The 26055-nt window shown below is 40.1% G+C and overlaps 1 protein-coding gene across 1 annotated transcript in view; it reads right to left on the bottom strand.

Annotated features, from left to right (window-relative positions):
• LOC148050999 (uncharacterized) overlaps positions 1-26055 on the bottom strand; it is a 269483-nt gene that overhangs the window by 10045 nt on the left and 233383 nt on the right. Inside the window, exon 4 of the mRNA XM_087740409.1 lies at positions 1089-1180. Within this exon, the coding sequence (XP_087596535.1) occupies positions 1089-1180 (92 nt within the window). The remainder of the gene's footprint in view (positions 1-1088; positions 1181-26055) is intronic.

Here is a 26055-nt window from a genome sequence, read left to right as displayed (position 1 = left end):
GTCATCTACATCACCTAACTCCTTATAGTGTTTTGAAATTTGCAGACATGTTACTAGTGAGCATGTAACGATTACCATTCCTTGAACACGGCAGAGAGGATTTCCCTACTGAGTGGCTAAATGATGTGTACATTGAAACAGATTTAATTGAATGTAGGTATGTTATTGGTAATTTTATTCAGAATTCTCACGTGAGACAAATCACACCCGTTACTGAGAAGTACAGCTCCTGGAAGGGGGCCCAAATCTGTATCTGAAGCTAGAGGCACTGGAAAAATATAGGGTGAGGGGGTGGAAGGAAAACTGTTAATTGTTCAGGAGTTTTGCAGGGACATAAGAAAGGGATTCTTCTTATATAACTTAAGCCACTTAAAATAGGGTGTCTAGACTCCTTTTCCATATACAGATAGAAACTTATTTTAGATAACTCTGAAGCTGGAATGAACCATCCAATAAAGGCAAAGCTAAAGGACAAATTAGAATGTATCTCTTAAAATAAGGCAAGATGATTCTACTCTGTAGCATGAGTCTATCCTGAGATATTCCTTATTTTCCTTTCCTCACAAAATATTTCAGAAGAATAGTAAAATAAGTACAGAGTCACAGGGGTAGGAAGTAGGTAACTGACGTACGCAGGTATGGTCTGTGATACAACAGTTTGGGTGTTTTGACAATACATACACAACAGCCTGAAACATAAATATTTACAAAGCAACAGTTCCTAATTTTGTGAAGGTCTCCGAGAGTGTGGAAAATACTACACTGAGCTTGCGTGAAGACAGTAAAATCTAGAAGACAACTAATACAGTCTACCCTTCACTCAGCGTGCAAACGATATCGTCACTGATGTTGACAGAAATTGCACACACACATTTACAAGCCAGCGTACTTTGGAGTGCCTACAAATCAATATTAGGGCTGAAAACACTATTCCAAAGAAATGTACAAGCTATTAATTCGAATCCTGATTCAGCTGACAACCACTGAATTTTCAGTTGTTGAAATGCCATGTTCAACATGCAAGAGAGAGGAGAGATGCATGTTGTGAAACTGCATTTATGACCAAAGCAAATCCTCTGACTGCTTACCAGTGGCGTAAAGCAGTGTGCAGGGCTGCTCCGACTTCCCTCTGTGTGGAGTAATATCACATGACAGAACCTCTACTGCACGAAATGGCAAGCTGGGGAAAATAGATAAGGAAAGCATTGGTATTGAAATACGGAAAGAACAGCAGATACTCTTTATTGTGTAAAGCATTAAATTATAGCGGATGGTGTAAGTAATTCGTAAGCGTCACTCGAGTATAAAAAAAAGCACTTAAAGGAAAAACTTTGCAAAATTCATGAAACCTTTCTTCCCCCAGTTTCTGAATCCCCCCTTTTGAGATATCCTCAGGGTACAGATGGGAACATGCAGATTTTTAAGTTGGAGTATGCACATTTCACAAGCCCAGTAAAATCACACAGCATGCTACAAAATCCAGACATCAAAATGTCAGGAAACAAAGACAAGATTCAGACTGACACTGAAGATGTAGCCTAATGTTTTTTTCCCCCAGTCCACCAAAGGAGAAGGCCCTTTGCTTCACGGAGAGGAGAATGGCATCTGGAATCATGCTTCTGCACCTGTCGTCTTGCACTGAGTGCAAGCTTGCTCATGCTGGTCCAGCACCAACTTGGTGCATCACCCAGCTTCAGAGAGGCCTCAGATAACACCATGCATGGGATTTCTGTGAGAATTACATGTCAAACAGACTTTACTAGATACCACTGGATTAAAATTATTAACACCAGTTATGAGTAGATATCCCTTCCTGCTCCTTTACTGAATGGCTGATGTCCATAACTGATTTCCTCAGAAAACTAAGAAATGCCACAACAATATGGACGCATACTGCATTGCCAAATTGCCCAAGGTCACTGCAAATCAACAAAGAAACCCACTTCTTATTTCCAGTGAACTGCACGTATTAAGGTTTCCAAATTACTGCCAAGGCCACTAGACTATTTACCTTTTCATTCACCTTCAAAGTTGGAGATAAATACATCACAGGAGGATTGTTTTGTACTCAGATGCAGACATATCCCTTCAGTAAGGGCATATCAACAGATATTTTCAGCTTGCAGATAATAATCTCTAAAATTTAAGTCTAAAACGTTTACCACACTGTATGAAATGATAATGCAATCTCAGCTTGCCTGCACTTGCCAAAGTCATATTGAACAACCCCGCTGAATGCCCAGTGCTTGTACCTTTCCTCCTTTACTTGAGGAATGTAATTTTGCTAACAACCTTTCCTTAGTGTCTTCTCTTCAATAAGCTACTGAAGCCTGAGCACTTACACCCGACAACTTGGCACACAAGTCTTAAACAAAGAATCAGACGATCAGGAACAGGACCTGCTAAGCCTCCACAAATGTTTGCATTTACTCCTTACACAGATGCTTAGCAGAGGTTTCCATGCTTTGAGCTATGGGCTTCAGAGGACATGGTCAGTAGCTGCTGGCAGTCACAGTCTGCTCAGAGTGAAAGGTCATTAGCTACGACACAGGCTCCTACGTAGGAGCTGGTTTCCAAAAGCGTTCAGCCCCTGTAAACAGCTTCGTGTTAGCGATCCCAGATAACCAGCCAGAACCAGCTGCTGTGTCACGCAACACGCATCGGTTGCCTTCAGACACAGCAGCAGATTTCTGTCAAAATCCCTGGCGCGGCGTGATTGCAGCACAGCTGAGAGCTGGCAGGTCCCCCGCATCTCACTACCTAACATCTCTGTTGTTTTGAAAACCTGGATGCTTAAGCATGAATTTTGTGCTGAAAGAGGAGCCAAATATTTAATATATCGTCCACCAGCTAACTGGCGGACCTGCGCGCCATCATTTGATTTCTGCTGTGGTGGTGAAGAGGTGTGGGCCAGGTGGGATGCCAGCCTCTGGCACAGGGTGGGCAGCTGGGGAGGAAGGAACTCCTGAGCCTGAACACAGTGAGATCCCAGAGAGTCACATCAGCATCCGTGAAGCACGTGCTGTGACTCTCCTTGTGACATTGGGGGTTTTAGCCCAACATAAAATAACAGTAGAGCTGAGCCAACAAAGTCTGTGAGTTCCTGGTCCTGCTCCCCACAGACTTTACTATGTCAAGCTTAGAGTCACCAGGTATGTAAGCTAAGGGAGCCCACAGGCAGTTTTTGCTTGCTTGGCCAGCAACAGACTTTAGCTTTCATTGTCCTTGACAGCAAAACACAGAAAATACTTTCACATGAATGAACTATTCTTGAATAATTTCACCAAATATTTTAAGATCCAAGACACTTTCTTTGAAATACTAACCTTTACCTATCCTCCTTTTATCTTCACAAACCAGTAAGAGGAATCCTGCCAAGGCAGTAACCAGTTTGGCTCATGATGAGTTCCTCTATAGGCTCCTTATAATATTTCAGTGCACCACAGGCCTCTTGCTAATCATTGAGGTGAACGAGCTTGAGAGGCTGCCTGGAGTGAGCTTTAGGAGGACTCAAACCCTCCAGAGAACAAAATTATAGAAGAACATGGGCACCTATGGCCAAATCACTTCAGCATGAGGGAGAAACATTTTATTTTGTTCTAGTGGGTTTCTTTTGAAGCTGTAAACTCTCAAAAGTGAAAACTAAAAGCCATATCTTTCATGTTTTTTGCATTTCTCCCCATATCATTCTGTCTAGTAACTGCCTTGATGTCTCCTTTAACTGTCCTGGATGCATTTGATTTCCACACATCGATTTTTTTCCCTTGTCCAACTCATGAAATACTTTTTTCTTGCTCCCAGCTGCTACTGAATTTCTTTCCTTCTCAGATTTTACATACAGTCTGGCTACTCTGCTGGATGAGCACAACAATAAACCTCTTCCCTTAGACCCCATTTGGAGCTTGGATTCCTAATCTAACATCCCCTTGCATAAAATGCTCAATGCTACAACCGTTCACCTATTTTTCATGGCACAATTATTACCATAACTCTGCCAAAATGAGTATAAATCCCAAAACCATGGCTTTATTTTTCTATTGCCATCCATTCGCATGAGTTTGTGCACTCTTCTTGTGAACAGCCCAGTGAGCAAGACCGCTGGCAAGAAACAGGCTACTTGACAATATCTGCAGAGAGCCAGCCCTGTGTTTGCAGTGGTACCACACTCCCAGCTTGTGACACAGCTCTCCAACCTAAACAAACTGAACCTGTTGGCATTTTCAGTTAGGAATAACAAACCACTGAGTACCTGCTTTTGAATAAGCTATTGGAAAACAGGAAAATTAAGCAAGAAGCCTGTTCTGCCACAGTCACTCAGGTCATTACTGTTGCTGCTTTTGGTAGGACCATTCACAGCTTTTCACCATGCCACACATCCTTCTCACTACAAAACAAAAGGGACAAAGGGTGCCTGAAATGCAACCCCTTTGAAACAACCAGAAGGCAGAATTTGTAAAACGTTCAATTCTTCTGGTGGTCCTCAGGTACCTATGAAGATTAGGACTATCCAGAACTATACAACAAAGAGACAAAGAAGCATCAGATCGGATCAAACTTGCAGCTGTATGTATCACCAATGACCACCTCAGTCCAAGACTAGTTCAGAGCTTGGAGGAATGCGAGTAGGGCCCCACGGACGATGACCTAAACATCCAGTGGCAGGAGCAGTCATTCCTTTCACTACTTTACACTATGATGCTCTGCATTTATTATCTGAATTAGGATAAACTTCTTTAGATTTATTTGTTTGTGGGGTGTTTGCCCCACCCCAAAAAGAAGGCCTAACAATAAATAGAAAAACAAGGACCTTTGGTCTTATTTTCCTTCATTCTCCAGCCTCTTTGTTTCTGCTTGCATTTGGTGTGCAGGCAACAAGGTCAGGTTCCCAAAAGAACAAAACTTTTCCTTGAGTCATAGGTTAGTGTAGAGGGAGCTAAAATCAGGCTCCAGATGGTTTGTTTAGAGTTTTTCCCTCTGCTTTGTTATGTCCAATCTACAAGGAAGTTTGGCATGAGCAGCTGTAGTCCCTCCTACAAACAGGCTAGACCAGAGGGAGGCAGTGGTTGCACCACTGTGCTTCACACGCGTGTAAATGAGAGTGTTATACTGGGTCACAGAAGACAGAATTGGTAAATATGCCGTAGCCCAGTGGCTGGGAGATGCAATTAGACGTCTGCTTTGAACATAAAATACTATCCATTTTGTTTGCAGAGCTTGCCGTATGGTTCCCTTGAGACAACAAGACACTAGAGGAAAGCCTTAAAGCTTTTCACACTTTCACGGATGCCCAAACCCACATTATTTTACTCTGCCTGAGCTGTTGCTCACAGCAACACTACCTTCCTGGTAGGCGTTCTCACCCACTGGGCCCTTTCGCCAGTTAATGACCTAAGAAAGCCCCATCCCACAGCAGGCATACGGTGCAAATAGCCAGGCCTACTAGGAGGAATTTCACCAGAAATGACTGTTGTTTTTGTTGCACAGACTGAGTCACATTACAAACTTTCCAATCAGATTTCAAATAAAACGCATGGCAGCCTGAGTCAAGAGCTTTCATTCTTTCCGTTCAAAAGATGAGGCTGATTTACCAGCAACCAGACAGCAATCCCTATACATGCAAGCACTTGTTCAATAGCTCTCCCATTAGCAGACTGGTCCCATTAAGACTAATCACACAAACCTTTACCGTATGAAGTTGAGTTCAAAACTTGACCCGAAGTCTGTATCTGTACATAGCTGATGTCAAATATCTTAAATCTTCTACTTTGGGTCTAGGATTTTGTTTAAAATAACTTTTGCTCCATTGATAGAAAAGGCTAAACTCCAATGTACAAATGCTTCCTATTACAAAGCCATTGAATATTTCAGGCTTCCAAGGGTAAGATTTGACAAAAGCTGGAGCTGAACCTTGGAAACTGTGTGGAAATCCCCCTTGGTGTAAGTGCATGCATGGTACTTTCTCCTTTTTTGCCTAGAGTAGCAATATGCAAACACATAAACAATATTTTTTCAGGCCATCAGAAAATGGATGATCGAAATGGTGTAAGACCCACACAAGTAACTGGAGTCCTACGCTGCTTTTATGCAAATTTGTCAGCCAACTTCAAACACTTATGAGGCCCATAACAAACCTCTCTCTCAGAAACACCTCTGATTTCCTTTTTGCAGTAAGTATTTCATTTAATGAAAGTTAAGAGAGATTTAAACATTATTTTTGGCTATGTAATGCATTAAAGAATCAGTAGTAACAAGAATAAACTTTAAAAAGGTATTACAATTAAGACAGTGCCTAAGGTCCTCTTATTGCAGTAGACTCCACCTGGGTAAATCTTAATTGACATCGGTCCACTTAACATCCTTTTGAACAAAAGATATTCTTATTCCAGAGCATAGTTATTCAGAGACAGCTATTGGGTTTTAATTTCACACCCTGCCTTAATAACAAATTAACTTGAAAGCTTAGATAACCCTTTGTTAAATGCAGACTGCTCTAGGCCTGCTATCTTTATTTCTAATAGAAAACTGCAGAGTCAGGTTTACACTGTATCTATAAGCAAACAGTAAAACATAGAAATAAATTGAGGGAAGCTGTTTTTTTTCTGGTGAACACCAACATGATCAGCTCTTACTCATACTGTCTGAAACAAAGCCCAACAAAAAAGGCCCTGGATCAGGCTCACAAATATTTGGAGAAAGCCAATTTAAACTCTCCAAAGTACTTACGGATAGGAAAAGTGCCAAACCCTATTGTTGAAATTATCCTTTCCACAATGCTAAGAGTGGCCCCTTTCCCTGAGGCCCAAACGTTGCTCTACCTGGGGACCTACATATGTTCACGTGCACAGCGGATTTCCCTTATTTCCACAGCTGTGATCAGCTCTCCTCTTAGATGTGGATATCATCAGTCAAAGGCAGCGAGTATGTTATGATACATGACTTGGGACATCTCCAATTCCTGACTTGAACACTCCCATACAGCCCTCGATGTGACCACATGAGGAACACTCTGCTCGCTCCACTGCTAAGACCCCATGGAAGGAGAGAGGCACAAAGTCATCATCAGAGCCTATTTCAGTCTCTACTTAAATGTGAAAATAAGCGACAACAGTGAGTCCTAAAGATACTGTTCGTTTGCTGCTTGCTGCAGCTTTGGTGGGCTGCGGTCAGGCTATGGCTGAGGACTTCTGAAAATGCCCTTCTCACAGCCCAGCTGTGCCTATTCATCATCTTCTGCTTCATGGGTATTTTAATCCGACGGGCGGGGGGGACCTAGACTTTCGTGAGTACTAGGAATGTTATGTAAAGAGAAATCTCACTGTTTCCACTGTGAAATTTTGCCTCAGGCAACTTACGAATGTTCCAGGGAAGATATTCACCATTTTCAGCAAAACAGCTGACAGATCCATCTGCTGTTCTTGGTGATATTGGGTGCAATTTTCAAGTGTCTCAGTAACATACGCTCCTACAGTCCCAGTGAAAAGCCAAGTTCCCCTGGCATGACAATTGCAAAGGAGGGGAAGAAAATAAACTTTTGTTCTGATTTTTTAAATTTTAAGGGTAAATTGCTTTTGAAATATCTCAACACCGATGAGCGTGAAGTTTAGAGTAACTGGTTTTATACAGTTACAATGACGTTCACAAGAAATACAGATGCTCAAGAGGCAGATTTCAGGAGCACTTAAGTCTCTCTCTTTTACTTTGGAAAACTTAGCATTTATTTTATCCAGAAAAATACCTATGGAATTTTATTTGCCTTACAATTATAATACGGAAACTTTTTTATCTTACACTTTTTCAACAGTAAATATATAGATCTAGATCCATTGCAGTATTCTATGAAAGCCACGTGGATAACATTTTCAGGTAGTAGTTTTTAATGAAAAAGTAAAAATGCTTCTTTTGATATTAAAAAATGAAATATTTCAATTTGAAATTTATTTTCACTGTACTAACACCAGGTTTGAAGATCAAGTGCTTAATTTGGGTTTGAATTACATGGTTTAGCTGAATCCATATTAAATTTCTTCCATTACATTTTGATTAGCCAAAGAACCAATTTTTTCTTGTTTTGACACATTTTCCCCCTAACTTTTCAGAATGACTCTGAATTCAGAGTCATTCACACAGGTGTCACCACAAATTTATGGGTCAGGGAATTTTGAGTCCGCTCTGCCATGAACTTGTGAAACAGAAGGACTTGAATCCTGCTCTGTGGAAAAGCTCACCGTAAATTTACCTGCATCATAGCTGCATAGGCATGTACAATATAATCATGGGCACAATCACGCCCATAGGGTTAGCTGCCAGCAACCTCAGTTGCCAAACATCCTGCAGATGGGGTATGAGGGACACAGCTTACATTTAACCCATAGGGGAACACATTACCACGTCTGTAAGGGAGGCCCAAAGCCAGCAGCCTTTCTATATGATTTGTGCCAGATTAATAAAACAAATATTGACACAATTTGCTTCATCTTGGTCACTACTGCTTTGGTCCTCTTGGCCTATATCAGCAACCAGGGACTAGGAAACTGCCGCATCTGATGGTCTCTGATGGTCTCTTCTCCTCGTGTTATTCAGCCTTATTAGAGGAGGAAGAAACAAAGGAAAAAAATAACCCACCGAAACTCATGTTTGGCAGCTGCCAGCCTCCCCTGAACTGCCACAGCAGCTTTCATCTTTCTATGAACACTGCACGACTGCTGGGGGAAGAGATGGCGACAGAGCAACAACAAAAAAATTACAGACACAGAACTGTGTTCAACGGTGCCAAATCTGACTCTCCCAGTGCTGGTTAAAAAGGCAAAGTTTCTCAGGCTTCCCTGTAAGGTCACAGCTGGTACTTCTATGAATCTTCTTATTACATGGGAACGAGGCAGAGGTTCATAGAGAGAGACAGATGGCGAGGAGCAATGTTACTTATCCTAATGTGCATGTGAGACAAAGAGCTTTTTGGCATACCTCTCTATTCCAGTCTTCACTGTGCCATGTCGGGCAGCCGATCCCCGCTAAGTGTTTGTTCCCCTCCACTTCTTATTCCTCCCCTCAGCAAGTCTGATTCTACTTGTCTTCGGTGTTTACATGAATCACATGAGATGTTTTCCAGAGATTTAGGCTCTGATGAGCAAGGCCAACAGAAACAGCAGCAACAAACAAACAAGCCGACCCAAGCGAAGCTTGCCCACCACTGTGCATTTGCATTCACGTAGGCCACCCCCTCCGCCTGGCCCCGGCTGCCAAACCACAAGAGCGGTGGCAAGAGTGGGAACGGGCAGCCCTGGGGACAGAGATTCGGAATTCAGGTTGTAGACGTATGTATTAATCACACTGAAAATACAAATTGTGGCTGGGATTTTCAGGTGGGAAGGGCAAGGGATCTTCATGTTGGAGGTAAGGGGGATATTAATCGTGGCTCAAGCCAGGACTTTAACTGTGGGAATTAGGAGCAGGGAAAGAGAAGGTAAAAACATAGTTTGCATATTGGTTGAAGTGTAGCTTAAAATATGAGGGAAGGGCAGACTTTGATCTCTGTGGTGTAAGGCTATCGCTGGGAGGACCTCACTCATTCCAGCTGAATTATTCCTAGGTTTCAGCAGCAATGGAGATGAGAATCTGCTCTCCTCAGCCCAATCTCATTCTCCTGCTGCAAACAGCAAAATTCACTTCCACTGCCATTACAGTAGAAATGCATCTAGAGTTAATGCTGAAATCACGTGAGCAGGATCTTCCAGGAAAGACCTTGTAGAACCAGAGGCAGTACTTCTAGGAGAAGATAAGATACGGCTCCATCACATGGCAAATGCTCTTTCAGACCACCTGCCAAGGATGCAAGCTCTTCACATTCAGGCAAATAACTATTGATAACCAGGCTGGCTGTGGGGAAACCCATCCTACCTCCTGGAAATGTGATAGCCAAAAATATAAAGAGAGCTCCTCAAACTGGCACTCAAACAGTGGAAAGAGGAGGAGCTAGACTGGGAACTGGCAAGTTGAAGCGAGAAGATGAAGGGAATTGCTCGTCCAGGGTACTTTAGCTTGTGGTTCTGTAGACAGGAAGGCAAACGGAAAGGCAGATCATGATTTGCAGTTTACACAGGACTTTGAGATACTCCTAACTGGGACTTCATGGCAAAGAGAGAGAAGACAAGATGAAAGCACAGCTTTTTTTTTTTTTTTTTTTTTAAACTATCACTAAAACAGCCCCACTTAAATTCCTTACCAGAGCAGACAATATCACATTCACTTTAATATCAATTAAATTTAACCAGGTTTTACCTAGAAGTAACTAGAGAACTTTCTTCCAAACAAACCAAACAAGACTTAGTATGTTAGAAATGTGGCAGATGGGCAGCACAGGAACTTAGAAGCCTACAGCAAAAAGAATTCACTATCAACCCTGTACAAGCTCTACTAACACACGTTTATCTATACATCAAGAATGCCATGTTCATTTTTGACCAGTGTAAATTTTTGCAGCTTCAGTAAAGGGAGGGTCTAGATCTCGGGCTTTATGGCATGTCAGCCTCTGTCATCATTCTGCCTGCAGTCCACTTAACACAAGCCTGGCAATCCCATTAGTTCTTCCTGAGCAAAATACGGTCATCCACGCTCAGCTGCAGTGGTGATGACTTGCTGACATGGGAAACCAAGGAATGGGGTCCTTCCTGGAGCAAGGCTTACGCAAACTCATTGACACCGATGGGCTACTACAAACCTAGTGACAGCGGTCTAGTAATAACTTTAGATTAATAAAGTATGATTTCACTCAGGACTAGGTACGTGGCAACCCTGCAGGTATCAGCATTCCTCTGACTTCTCAAAAGGAGAAAAGGTAGCACTTGTGCATGCATCCAGATATGTTTAAAATAAATGCTGAAAATGTTTGACAAACTTTTGTGTTTACTATTTACTTGTGATTTTTGTAACAACCACTAAGGAGGAGGAAAACAACATTTCTTTTGGCATCATTTTGGTTTCCTTCATGTTTGTAAGCAACTCCCACTGTCTCCACTACAAAAGACAACACTACTTCTTCTGGATGTCCCACAACACTGCATGGCCAGTTTCCAGCTCCCACTACAACACGTGGGAGTTTCCCTATTGACTTCAGTGGGAAATATGAGCAATCAGCATCTCAGAAAACTAATTAACTCCCATGAGTCATCTGAGCTTTCACCTAAGCTGACTTGTCCAACATCAGGGGCAGAAGTCTATTGGCACCAACTTTAAAATTCAAAGTGCGCCTTCCACGTCTTGATATAATTTCAACTAAGACCTGCTATAGCCAAGTGCTTCAGGATTGGAGAGTCTCTGAAGTTTATGGGGTTGCTGACAGGTTCACAGCTATAGTGCTTCTTCAGCATCTTGCTGGAACGGGTCCCAGGTTCTGCTGCAGTAAACCAGGGCACTGGATTCATGGTAGCACACCATCCTTGCAAAACCAAGTACATCCATAAGACAAGTCTTTGGCCAAGAAGGATAAATGCAGTGATCAGAGCTATTGTACGCAAAAGTCCTCCAGACATAACTATGTTGTGTGGTAGGATTTGAAGATTCAGACTTCCCATGTGCACAAGAGCCCAGCTGCAGCCCTAGATCCAGCCAGGATCTCAGGCAGAGTGACTTTGTTGGCACATATCAGCTCCACTACTCATGGGCAATAGGCACATGTGTTGTGCCATAGATGTGCTGCACAGCTAACTCATGCCCGGCAAGTCCTGGCCAGAAGCACAGCTGGAGCGCACCAGCCTGTACCAGCACTATATATAACCTGTGATGCAGACACCACGCTTTACACACAGGTTGTCATGAACAAAGTATGAAATGAAAGGTACGAGGTTAAATATAGTTTGTTGCCCTCAATGATAAAAGTACAGATTGCAGGGGGCATTGCTTGCAAAAAGTGCCTTATTTTGCACCTCCCATCAGGGGAGCAAATAGATTCATATCTATATACCTAATTCAGGGAAGGTTTTCACCAGATAATTTTAAGAAAGGCTGACTTTAGAGGCTAAATATTCATAATATCCCAATATGCCTCATACTTCTGCCAAGTATCAATTTCCTAAGCTGCACTGAACACGGACACTGTATTTCTAGTACAAATATTCAAACGTGCACCTTGATTTTTGCAGCTCTTTTACCACTGAAAATAGTTGTAATAACACCACCACCAGCAACAAAAGTCTATTAATATACTCCAAACTAAATAACTATAAGAAAAAACCCCACAGTGAGCTGAATTGGCATTCTTTATTCTAGTTGTTTCATATCTTTAAATGATTCTGGTAAATCGATAAAGCTCTGCAAAGTGGCTGTTGTCTGCTGATTTCTAACTCTAGTCAGTGGCATCCACTCTTTAGTGCACCACACACTTGCTGTGTAGCCATTAGATGAAAGCACTATCACCTGTCAAACAAACTGCTAGAACTGTGATAAATTAATGATCAAATAGTACAGTCTGATGTACAGTAGCAGTGCCGAGGCTAGTTACAACCAGACCTCATGCTTTAAAAATGTAGCTGACATTAAAAAAAAATCAGCCATTAAAGAAAAATGTCACACAGCTTTTCAAAAAAATATCTATTTAAAAAATGACCGCATACTGATATTCCGGGATTTGGGGTTTTACTTAAAAAAAAAAAAAAAAAAAAAAAAAAGGTAGTGAATGTTACCGTAAAAACCTTTCTGTGTACTATGAATTTTCAAGGCAAGCAACAACGTGCAGCTAAGCAGAGAGGATGTTTGTATTTTTTTGGTAAGTAGTGCTGTGTACAAATCTGTACCTCAGAGGAATCCTCTGGTGTGTCACGGACAGAACTCTTGTTTGCAAGGGAAATGTCCCGAGTTCTTTTATTCCCCGTAATGCTTTTGATTTTTGACATCATGGGTAAAATATTTCAAGGGAGCTCCATATCACTTCTAAATATAAACAATACAAAATAAGCCTTTGCTTTTGAAGCACTTGACATCCTTTGAGCTTTGAATTTCAACTCCTAATAACTCTTGATGCTCACTGCATTAATGTATAAAGTCCTTTTTGTGAGCTAGAAATGGTTCCTCATGTCCCTCCTGCCATTGGCTTTATAAGCTTAATTTATTCTTTTTAATATAAAATCTCATTACCTGAACATGACACCACCACTTCCATTTTATCTTTGATATAAGAACAGAGAGAAACCAAAATCAAACCCTTAAATAAAGTCTGTAATCATCCCTCACTTTCTCTTGCTTTTCAAATTTCTAAACAAAATTAAGTAAAAATACCTTCCAGGGCACACTAAGAAATGTAAAGAGTGGGGGAAAAAAAAGTAAATTACTTTATAGTGAACTAACAAGGGACATAATTACTTACACAAGCAGCATATTTCTTCTTGATGATATTCCTTCATGTTTATTTTGCTATATTTGTGAAAGATGGGGAGTGCCTAGGAAGAACAGATATGCTGGAAAGCTTGATCTACTGAAATAAGACCTGAACAAAGAGTTGCTTAACCTTAGGCAAAACATACCTTTTCTAAACTTTACTTTTGCATAAGACACTTAATAGACTTTAAAATATATATTAATGGATTTTTTTTAATTCTTTAAGAAACGGAAATAATTAAGAAAAAGCCACCTCTGAGATAATTCATAGAGGTTGAGGATTAAGTTAGGACTTCTTGAGTCCTGATTTTAACAGAAAATTGGAGTGATCAGTGTATTAGCACATGAAAGCATCAGTTCCATGCACTAATGGCAGTTCCTTTATGTTGTTGTTTTCAGAGATGTGACTTAAGCATTGACTTAAATTATGAATTTGGCAGGGATCAGACTCCATGATCTAATTATGTCTTATGGCTTTCACTGAGTCTTTTGAGGTAGCTGGTTGTAAAGATAAGGACTTTTTCACAAGGAACATGTTTTTCATCAGAATCCACATCCCAGATCCTGCAGGATCTTTATGTTCTGTCCACTTATGTGGAAACCTTCACCCAACAAATAAAGGCTTACATCCCTGGAAAACTATATTTTAACTGTGAAATGTCAACTACTCCCTCAGAGAGCCTAAGACTTGTAAATATTTTAACTCCTGCGCTGTGCTTTTTCCTCTGATACCAACAATAATCAGGACTCTGTTCATCTGAGGCTACCATGCTGCACCTACTGCTGGGAGCATCAATTAGAACAAGTGAGAAAACGACTATTCAGTTTGTGTTGCTGAAGCTTAATTTAAGATGGCCTACGACAATCCCATTTCCTACTTGAGCATCACTCAATGCTTTGGGATTAAAGTGTGTTTTAAAACCATAACGACTTCAAACATTTTATGTATCAGCAATAGGAAGCTGGATTTTGCTCTCGCACCAAGGGAAGAATAGATTAATCCCACTGAAAATTAGTGCAAATGGATGTGTGAGAATTAGGCTCCATGAACTCACTATCCAATCGCATTGGGAAAAGAAGAAAGCTTGCTAAGGGGGATGAGAAATTGATATGCTGTTGAATATAGATTGGATACATTGATTCTGATGCAGAGGCACATACTATAATAATTATACGAAAGGGTACAACACTTGTGAATTAAACCATCTTAGATGACTTGAGCTCATTTTGTCATTTATCCTTTGTTTACTTTTCCAGTACTACTAAGTACTCTTACATTTAATTAAACATACGCATAACATTCCTTCAATGAGATAAATAATGCAGCTGCTTCCTCTGTCATTAAGGATGGAGAAATCAAGATAATGCAATATTTATTTTTATTCTAGTTCTCTGTCAGGCACTTTATGTTGAAACTCATGCAGCTGCAAGGTCTATCAGTGGTATTTCCAATCTATACAGACACTAAAAGAAGTAAATATCTCATTATCTACTTAACTGAGATAATCTGTTTGTGTCAAAAATTTTGGCAGACCAGGTAAGGGCAAATTGAAAGCGGCTTTAGAAAAATGTCTTATTAACAGACTCCACAGTGATGAAATGCTTCAAGATAAATACCATAGATAGTAAAAGCTACCTTAAACTACTGATTTGAAACTCTTACAGAAGGTTGATGATTTTTTAAATAAGTAGCAATTAGTCTGAAGTAATCCATTTATCTCCTTTGCAAGTGACTGAAATAAAGAGAAATTAGATAAAACTATGTGCAGAGAAACAACTAAGTGATAACAGGAATGCAATCAGATAGTACTGAACAAAAATTATAAAGGCAAGGCAATAATATATAGTTCATTTGCTTATTGGAGGCTTTGATTCATTCCCTGTGGTAATTGTAAAATTTAACAATATCTGTATACTTACAGTGTTCTGAAAAAAGCACTACCATTACACATTGTTATCCCTGTAGGTTGGATGACAAATGCCTGGGGCAATACTACCATCAAAGCATGTGACATACCCAACATGGATCTTCTAATCTTCATAGGGATGACAACTGTCATTTTTAAAGTGCATGGCAAATGAAGAGGACATAAGAAAGGAAACTTCTAATTTTTGGGGGGTGCTAGTGGTAGAGACTGTTTAAGTCTTCACTGCGCTTTAAAATTGCAGTAGCAAAAACCAGGTAATTCACTTGAACAGTTGTATAGATTTCTTAATGCTTAAAAAGTGCTGTCCAGGCTGGGAATAACCATCTGTTCCTTCGAGAACTCATGCTCTCTTAGCTAATATATACAGCTAATACACCATATAGCTTATATGTGAAAAATTGATCAATGACTGCCAAAGAAAGATATGTACTATATTCCAGCAAACAGCTCTGCTTAAAACTTCAGGCTTTTTTTTCTGGTGGTAACTAATATTTTTTAAGCTCTGCAAATGAAATAAAGAATCAGTAGTCTGTTGATTTCCATTTATGTTTTTCCGCTCATGCAATTTTAAGTATTAGTCCTTGTCTGGTTCTCTCTATTTCCCTCTGTGGCACAGACGGTGCCTATCACCCACCCTGGTAGTTTGAAGAGGATTGTCACTTTAATGTTCAACATGGAGTTTTCTTCTTAATATTTTTTTCCCATTATAGCAAGACTCAGTACTGTGAGACACCTTTTGTTATGTATATATGAACAAAAGCAGTCAGAACAAATTTAGTGCACTGGGCAAGGGAACTAGGAGTTGACAACAGTTAATAGACAAGATACTCTATACTAGATTTAATCTTCTTTTAAATTTTGCTTTCCTGGGACTGCATAATACACTGGTCAGACAGATTAGTGTCATATCCTTTCAGATGAAAAAGCTAATGCAGAATCTAGAGAAAAACAAACAAAAACTCCATAAACCCCCCAAACCATGATTTCAAGACATGTTTTATTCTAAGAGCTCCCAAAATAACCGACCGGCAGTTTCCCGTGGCAGCTATAATTGTGTAAATATAGATTTCACACAGAGTCTGTAAGCTGTTTCTTCTATGACTAGTGCAGTGAAACTGTAGTCTAGGAAAGAGGATCATAGACTAATGAAATTAGAGCAGTTAATGACACCTGAAAACACCAGCTATTTTAATTCCATTAAGTGGCACTAGAATCACCAGTCAAATCTATACATCCAGCAACCTTTTCCTATATCTTATACTAAAAATAGTGGGCTTATTATGCCCACTTAGATTCCTTCCACTGATTTCAGTAAGATGATGACTGGACCAACTGTCAACGTGTTTCTGCAAGTAGCAGATGCAGTTAAACATTAAACATTTTTGTTCAACCTGTACAAAAAAAAAAAAAAATCTAGTGATAAAAGAAGTCATCTTTCATGGGAACTTCTTTCTGTTGCCTAAGTACAAGATCTCTCTTCTTCAAAAAAACAATCCAGAATGGCAGAGACGACAGAGCCTGAAATTCTCAAAGAGTATGGGTTGGTAATTTCTTTAAGTGGAGTATAGTACCAAGAGACGGGACAGAGACTTAGATTTGTCCTCAGATGATGTGCAAAATTTCAGAAACTCCCTAGGGCAGGGATGGCTTTTTCTGTGTCTGTTCATCACAACTTGCACAATGGGCTCCCATTCCCAAGCAGAGCCTCCAGGTTCTGCAGCAATAAAAAATACTAAATAGTAACAAAAAATAAGTATACTTATATTGAACTTTTAAAATATATATGTGGAATTTAATGCAGTCTGCATTTCATTAGTTTTAACTCAGATTGAATTCACTTGACTAAAGTGAGCAGATATGATCATTTTAGAATGAAATGCCTGAAAAGAGGAATGCTAGCTAAAAAAATTCCCCAAAACTCTCTCATATCATATAAAACTCATGTTTTTAAGCTGATCATTTCAAAAAAGGGTTTAATGTGAAGATGCCAGTTGCATCTAACGCAGAGGTTTCAGATGTTGTTTAGGAGTCAGATAACACAGCAGTGATATAGTCAAGCCCAGGAACCTTGAATGAGGCTGGCCAGACCGTCACCAGCCAGCACCCACCAAGCTGGGAAGATTCAAATTCCCAGTGCAGAGGGAATGAACAGGCTTCTCCAATCAGCTAGAGCAGCTGAAGCAAATATTCCTGGAGAGCTGCAGTGCAGGGACTGTTAGATGCCATGCAGAGAGTCAGCAGCTGATGCTTCTCACTGCTCAAGGGTCAGGGTATTCACACACTCTGAATATATCCAGGAGGGCAGCACAAGTACCAAGGCAGTGACTGCTGGCAGGGAGGACACACAGAGAATAGAAAGAAGGTGTCTTCCTCGTTCTGTCCGGTACACAGACATATGGCTGCTCACTGCCTGACCCACGATTTATGCATGGGAGAATATATACACATATCTTCTACTAATGTATGTTCATTAATGATACCTCAGTATATATTTTACAGAAACAATGCTAATATGTTTTAGGTTTAATTGACCAAACGCAGCAGACCCCTCTGCCACAAATTGTAATACCCCCAGAAGCAGACTCCAAGCACACCTGGACTTCAGCCTGTTTAGCTGCATGAATTAAGTTTTGCAGGACTAACTTCATGTTAACAAGACATGGTCCCCCTCTGCCAGTGATTGAACTAGATACCACTGAAAGCAGCTAAGATGGAAGCCTCATATTAGATCTGCAGTGTTGCCAATTGTCAAAATTTTGTTTCAAATGTTACAACACTGAACACCTTTATTTTAAACCCCGACTCCTTAAATGTTTGAGACCAGAGGAGAAACTCAGCTTTCATGTAGGCTTCTAGCCTTATGCTTACACCAAAGCCTCAAAAATGACCAAACTGTATCCTAAAGACTCAAAAAGTAGATTAAAATCAATTCAACCTTAATAAAAACATAATTGAAAATGTTATCAAAAGCTTCCCAGAAAACAATGCTTCCTGAAATATCTTTGTAAGTATCTGCAATTTGATTTTGTAGTACAGTGAAATAACTAGTATTTTTCAAAATGTAAACTCTTCAGAGTTCATAAAATGAAGCCTGTTTTTTTGTTCTTGAAAATTCTAGAAACGCTTTGTCACAGCATTACTAAAAGAGTTTCCATGTTGAAGAAAGATACATGTTTTATAAGCATGTTTAGTCAGTCCTCTCTGTGCTGTGGGTCCTAAGTTATGATTTTTAAATGTTTGGGTTATCTTAAGGTTCACTCAGGAACATTGTTGACAAAAAACTGATTCAAATATCAACATTTTTTTCTCCAAACAAATTTGGGATTCCAAGTCACTGTCCATGAATTTCCTCCAAGGCCCTTTCCTTGGCCTACAGTTTTGTGCTTTCTATTCACTGCGATGATGAGGTTTTAGGCTCTTTTTATTTTACAACAAGTCTCTTAAAAACCTGCTTTGGTAAACTACTTCAGCATATGCCATCCTGCCTGCAGGACTCTCATTGCACTGATAGAAATGTCTAAGATGCCTGATCTGGTAGTGAAATAAAGTAAGTATTCACATTTTTTACCTTACATAAAATCAGTCCTTTTGTTTTTAGTTTGGCTTTTCACATATCAAGCAGCCAGGATACAGATTTTCTCCTATTTCATCTTTTTTTTTGAATAATCCTAAAGTGAACTCAGAGTCCTTACAATTAAGTTGATAATTCCATAGACACTTGCATACTTCTCAATCACTAAAGTATTTGACAGAGCTGCCTGAAGATTTAGCCCTAAACCAGCATAAAACAACCACCATCAAAAACTATGATACAGTATTTTATTTGGTGTGTGTAGAACTCGTACATGAAGAGTAGCCTTTGACAAACACACATTGCAAAGATCTCTCAATGATTTATGCTTGCACTTTTGCAAGCATGACTTACGCAGTCTGGGGCTCTCTCAGCCACGAATGTCCCCTATTACTAGGAACTTACTTTTTGTGTCCCAGTTTACTACTTACCCAGGACCCAGTGCGCAGAAACAATGGCAACGTATTGTTCGCTTCCTAAATCTCCAGCACAGCGTTCTGCCCAGATGTAAAAAGGTAACTTGATCCCAATTAATGAAAGTGACTGGGTCAGCCTGTCACCTCCCATGCTCTTTATGTGCTGTTCAGACATCTATACGCTTATTAAAACCTCAGGCACTCTACATAAGCTCTGCCTTGAAACCAGTTGCCAGAGGCATCACTGCTCAGAACCTGTCTACAGGTTTCTTGGTTTCAGATCTGACATCATATAAACCTCTCTTATCCGCCTTGGCAGCACAGATCAGATGAAAAGCAGCCCCATCCTCACAGAATAATACTCACAAAAAGGATGGAGGCACACAATAATAAACATTTCACTGCTGCTGTTCCTCACAAATGTACCTTACTGCTAACATGCTCCAAGGTCAGAAAATGCCTACAACACTTTGCAAACCTCCCTTATTACTTTTCTCAGATTCAGAGGGGGGAACTTTTTACTAGAAGCTTTTTTCCCAACTAATTGTCTCTATACTGTTTAAGGCAAAGCTGGAGCACAAGCAGTAACAGCAAGCGATTTCTGGAAACATTTTAGCTCCTGAATAATTTTTGTCCTGTAGATCGTTTAATGATTACTGTCTGAGTTCCTCTCCTTGGTTTTTACTGGCCACCAGTCACACAGAATCATTTTTGCTCCACAACAGGATGGGTAACTATCATCGTTACACAGTATTGCCAGTTAAAACCTAAACCTGGAATGCCAGTAAGAGTGAGGTGACTGTAATAGAAAGAAGAAAGTGCTTTCAGGTATCTACCTTACATTTGCTCCACCCATTTGGACTCAGAGCTACCCAATGTCCAAATAAACACACATGGCAGCACAAGCTTCCTTGCCTCTGCAAGCAGCCCAAAGCTGCTGCCTGTCCTGCAAGAAGCTCTTCAATGGTCCCGTGGCTGCTCAGTGGCGGTCACCTCTCTGGCAACAACGCAACAAAACCCTTCAACTTCAGAAAGCAGCTTCCTAAAAATGCAGTTCTTGTAACCTGTTCCTGCTGCTCCTAACCCAGTGACCTAGAACAACAGCCAGTCCATCTTCAAGAGATTAAGCTCTTCTCTTTTTATTTATATGGCACACAGCATAACATTCAGGTTAGGCACATAAGAAGAACAAATGGTCTCTTAAAAAGGCTTTGAACTTTATTTCTTCTTCAAAGAAGTTTGGCTCTTGGAGGAAGTGGTTTAATAACTAAGCTTGCCAGCACAGGCAGGAAATAGTATTTCCTATGTACATCCTGGGACCAAAACTAGATTGCAGTAGGAAGAGTTTCTGATTTCCTTTAAAAAATGCAGTGGGCTGGGAAGAGCAAAGCATTGCCTTGGAAAAGAGTTCACTCATTTGGATTTTCAATTGCTGATTCAGAGAAAGAGTTCAGACCTACTCTGCAGTAGAAATCAAAGGGACGAGAGCCTTTACCAGCACTGAGTGATAGGGACGGCTGGAGTTCTCCAGCTTTAACAAGAACCCGTGTTTATTATTATCAGAATTTCCTCTTCTTTTGCAGGCTCATTCACAGACTGGCTAATGGGTTTCCATAAATACTAACAAGTGCTGCCTTAAGGCTTTGTTGTGCTGCACAACATTAAGCCACAACAATAGGGAACAGCTGCTCCTGAATAGCTGCACAGTTAATTACACTATATACCTACAGTATGCCTCCGTGCCCTACATTAAGAGAGCTATTGCACATGTACCGTTCATATAACGATGGAAGATATTCAAGATGCCCAACACATTCCAAGCAAAACAAATGGCAACCAGACTCAGATGCTTACGCTGCCCTTGCTGCAGGAGACATGAAAAGGAAAACAAATTAATGTTACAGCAATAACATGATCATCGTAACAGAATAAGTTTGCATGTATTTTTTCATTTGTGTGTGTATCTTTAAAATAAGTATTAGATGGTCTAACATCTGGTTTGTCAAAGGAGTTTGTCAGGTATTTCACAGATGCGGAGTACTTTTATTTTTACAGTCTGAAATAATCACAGTCTGGCATAGAAAGAAATAGTTTTTATAATCGCGTTCCTCACCCAAATACATCCCAATCTCCAAGATATGCACATGAAACATTTAAATTAAGAAATAACTCTAGGATGATAAAACCTATACCTATAAGTGGTTTATATTACAATTTATAACAGGCATATTTGCTCAGATCTTGGCTTTCTTTAATAACTTTTCAATTCTTAGGCCCAGCTGGAAGCCTAAAAATAGGCAATAGAGAATTGGCATGTTTTGTTCAAGGTAATTGAAAGGATACCATGTTAATCTTACCAGGGCCAGGTTAAAGCAGTTCTGCAAGTCTCCAGAAGAAAAAACGTACAGCATTTACAACATACATGTTGGCAACAAATACAGCCATTTAATGTAGAATTTGAAATGGAGAATTCATCTCAGATCTCTTCTATTCTCAAGCTTGATCAAGATTACCAACATTTCTCTTAAAAACGCTCCCATCTCCAGCTGTTCTCTGACTCTGCCCTGGTTTCGTTACCGTCCCTCCACTAGAACATCTTTTAAGACACTTGAACCAGGTATCTAAAGGCAAACATGACAGCAACAGTTGGCTAGAGAAGAAATAATTGCAGCCCCTGGCACACGGCTAGGTCTATCCAGAATTTTTTTCTAGCCCAACTTTTTCAGTGGTTCATTGTGCAGAGTTAGGAAAGTCATTTCACCTCTGTGGGCCTCAGTTTCTACACACATACTATGATGCTTGTAATATCGGTCTTCAAAAAGGCCTTTATAAAGAGATGCTCTGCATAAGAGCTAGTTGCACATAATACTTTTTTTTTACATACAATGGTACTATATTTCAGGAGAATGAAGAAAAATAAAACCAAAAGGCCACAGTCTATTTAAATTAATGAGATAAAAATAATCTAACTGCTCTCGAATCATTCCTGTGAAACCTGAACTGTGAAATAATTGCCTTGCCATCAGTCACTAGCGTTAATTTCAAACAGTTGTCCTGTTTTCCTAGGAATTAGTTACAATTAAAAAAAAGCACAAATATTTACAGGTTGATCCTATGAGATGCTGACACTAGATGAAACAAATATCCTCTAGCTGGTGGGCAGTGATCAGAGCCAAACTATGAGTATTTAGGTACTTACAGATGTAGAAAATCATAGCTCCCTTACTTGTCCCATGAAAATATTGCCTTAGCATCCTACAGGCTGGGCCAAGCCACGCACCTCCAGCTGTGCTACGGTAATGGCGTCAAGTGCAGCTACATTAGACACTACTCAGGAAGGAACTGTTGCTAATAAGCCGTAATTTAAAATTCTTTAAATTACAAAGTACTCTTTTGAGTAAAATATGACATCTCTGCCAGGATTAGGGAGCCTGGCCCTAGACACTGCACACCAAGGGTATGTGTGAGATTAAGCTCCATTAGCAGAAGCCTGTCATTATGGTTAAACTGAAGGTCCTGCTGAGCCACACCACGCTGCTGGACCTTGGGAGAGGTGAATCAGCTGCCACTTGTGTTTGCAGCACTAGCTGGAGTTCATGAACCTTCCCCTGACCTCTCTTCTAATTCAAGACTGTGGTTTTTCAACGATTTAAAATTTTAGCTTGAATGTGTATATATACATATGTGTGCGTACACAGCCATATATATAATCTCTACTGTGCTAAAATTAGGTTCTTCACAGCTAAAAGAACTAAGGGACAAAAGTAGCTCTCATTTTAGTCTCTGCTAGGGGCCAACAAGGCATCCTCTTCCTGCTCAGCTTTACTAAAAGCAGCTTAAAGTCAACATGACAGATGTAGAGGTACTACTGTCTTAGAGTACATCTGCATTGCTCAGCTTTTAATGTGAATCCATTACTTCTGGTCACTGCAATACCTGATTCAGAGCTAGCACTGGTATCTCTGCAACACTCCGTATCTGCTGTGGAACCAGCGTGCAGCCCACCACGTCTGCCGCATCCTTGGCCGTAGACAGAAGCATGGAAGGAGTGGGGATAAATCCTTCTTGGGCAGGATTTAGATCCCTCTGTCTGAGCTGGATTTCCCTTTGCTTGGGAAACCCAAATTGTCTCTTTCTACAAGATCTGTGCTGCACCTATACTGGCACAGAGGAGAGCTTCTGCTCAGTGCTTGTGCTGAAATCCTAATTGAGAGTTTTCCCTCAGGTTAGCATTGATATGTCCCTCACCACTCAGGGATGAACAGGTACTCAGATGCAAGAGTCATAAGCCCTGTACAGGTACATAAAGAGGAACAGAGAGACACGAAATGAAAAACCTATATACAGAAATCTGAACCTCTCCTGTAATCAAATAAGGAACAAGATTCCCTAGATAACACAGTTGCATGCCACCAGTCTTTGTTTGCACTTTCTTACGAAGCAGCAGCTGAAACTACAAGAGATCTCTCCCTCTCCCCCCACCTTGGCTGACGGTCAAACAGAGCATAGAGAAACAGAAATATCCATAATGCTAGCCTGAAACAGAAAGAAACAAGGCATCTTTTTCCTGGTTCCCTGGGACAATCTGAGGAACTGACAAATGACACATGAAAGGGCGAATTTGAAAAGAAAGCTGGAGCAGTTAAAAATGGCTGTCTTTTCCTAATCATCTTCCTACAAAGGCAGCCAAGCACCCCACAACATTTACTCTGTCTGATGCCAGCACATGTTGGCAAATAGAGAAGCACAAAACATGCAGAGAAATTTCATCATCTGCATTGCACAGCTTCCCCTGGGGAAGACCAACACTAATTGCAAAAGTTTTCAGACTCAGTTTGGTGACTGGGCTTTCTTGATTCATAAAAAGTCAGCATTATAACTGCGTACATCCTCTGAGCTTCCACACATTTTCATGCAAGCAGGTCAGGATTTCTTACTGTTGCACCGTATTATTTGCTCAGGGTTGCAATTCAAAATATGTTTCATTTCTTTTATTAGGCTCAGGTCCTCTGGTTACAAAGATGAATCATGCCATCATTCTTACAAAGACAGGCTGGACCTACTTTAAGCTCTAAACACATACCTCTTCACAGTTCAAACACTATACCGTATACAATTAGCATGCGAGACTTGTTGCCCGAGGATATTGTAGAGACCAAGAGTATTAACAGGTTCAAAGTAGGATCAGACAAATCCATGCAGGATAAAGGTCCATCAGTGGATGATCACTAACCACTATTATCTGAAACCCGCAGAACGTGTTAGGAGAAGCACTGCTGTGTACATGTTCTACATCTTAGCCTCTTCCTGCAGATGGACTACTGGACAAGGCTGAAAACAAGATGCTGCTGTGGACTCAGACAGGCAGTTCTTATAGAAACAAGAACATGACCATACAACTGTGAACCAGAAAGTCAATATTGACAGCAATGAAGGCAAAGAAGCAATGTTTCTTTTTAAAGTAAACTGTAAGTGCTGTAGACAAAACACCGACTATAAAAGCATTTCATCACTCTCCTTCTCCTTCTTTATTCCCCTTGGTTCTTGCTCCAAAGACACACAGGCTGGACCTAGTTTTTATACCACAGCTCGTGATACTTGCCCCTCTGCTCAGGAGTTAGCTACAGGACAGTCTTGATGGGTTTGCCTTTCAGGAAAGCCACCCTGAACCCTCATCTCCTTCAAAGCACCTGAAGTTGATCCCTCACAATCATTTACCACCCTGGCCCACAGCCTATCGCTACTTCAATTTTCAGACATTCAAAACTCAGCCTACTTTCACAGCAAATTATTAGTCTAATAGAACGAGACTGTTCCTGGGTTATTTTCTCATTAGTTCTTTTAATACGGTTGTTTCCTTTACCTGCTACCATAGGCATTTAAAAGTGCTTCATTTTGTGAACATGTTTTCTTTAGTGGATAGAAAATGTGCTTTTGAAGTATTTTTGCTTGGAAACATTTTCAGAAGATAAAGAATACTTCAAGAGTGATTCTACACCAATGCAACATTTTCATTTAAAGTAGACAAACAACAAAGTGGCTTAGTGTTTGTTTGCGCCTTAGTTACAGGCAACATTTTCGCAAAAAAAAAAAAAAAAAAAAAATCCTGCCCAGGTAGTTAAATAAATACGCAAAAATAAGACTCAGTTCTGGATAAATTCAGAGTAAGACATTTAAAAGTACATGCACTTCCTCCCAGTGCCTGGAAGTCTGAAATATAACTATGCTGTGGTGCTATTAAAGCAATTTGAAGGCTACTAAATTTGGGGAATCGAATTGACACACTAGTGATGGGGGTCAAAGCTGTATCGGTTATGCCAGTTCATTAGGCAGAGAAGAATCAAAAAACTTTCTACTTTTATTTGATTAAAAACGAAGCATTCGCAGCAAATATACAAACACTTTGGATACAACAAAATATTTCATCTGCTGCCTTAATTATATATATAATAAATTTACACTTATATTTGTAAAACACAGGTATTAGTTAAAATATTTTAGGTAGCAATAATTATGAGGAAAAAATGCCATTGAATTATGCCATTTTGAAGAAGTCAAAATATTTCATTTGGGAGGGGAGGGAACGGTGTTCAGTTTTTCTTCCCTCTGAAAATGTTTACTAAAATCAACGCAATTCAAGAAACATTTCAGTTGACGTGAACAGAATAATTTCCAGGAAGGGGGGGAAGTACCAATCAAAATATTTAGTTCAATTCTGTACACTTTTAAGATAAGACTTTTTCTGATAATTTTTTATTCATATCTCTTCTTTTTT

This window comes from Nipponia nippon, unplaced genomic scaffold, assembly GCF_047370975.1.
Source record: "Nipponia nippon isolate SJK-2023a ecotype South Korea unplaced genomic scaffold, ASM4737097v1 scaffold_7, whole genome shotgun sequence".
Classification (NCBI taxonomy): Eukaryota; Metazoa; Chordata; class Aves; order Pelecaniformes; family Threskiornithidae; genus Nipponia; species Nipponia nippon.
Note: the sequence above shows the minus strand (reverse complement) of the source record. Positions and strands in the feature narration are given on the sequence as shown.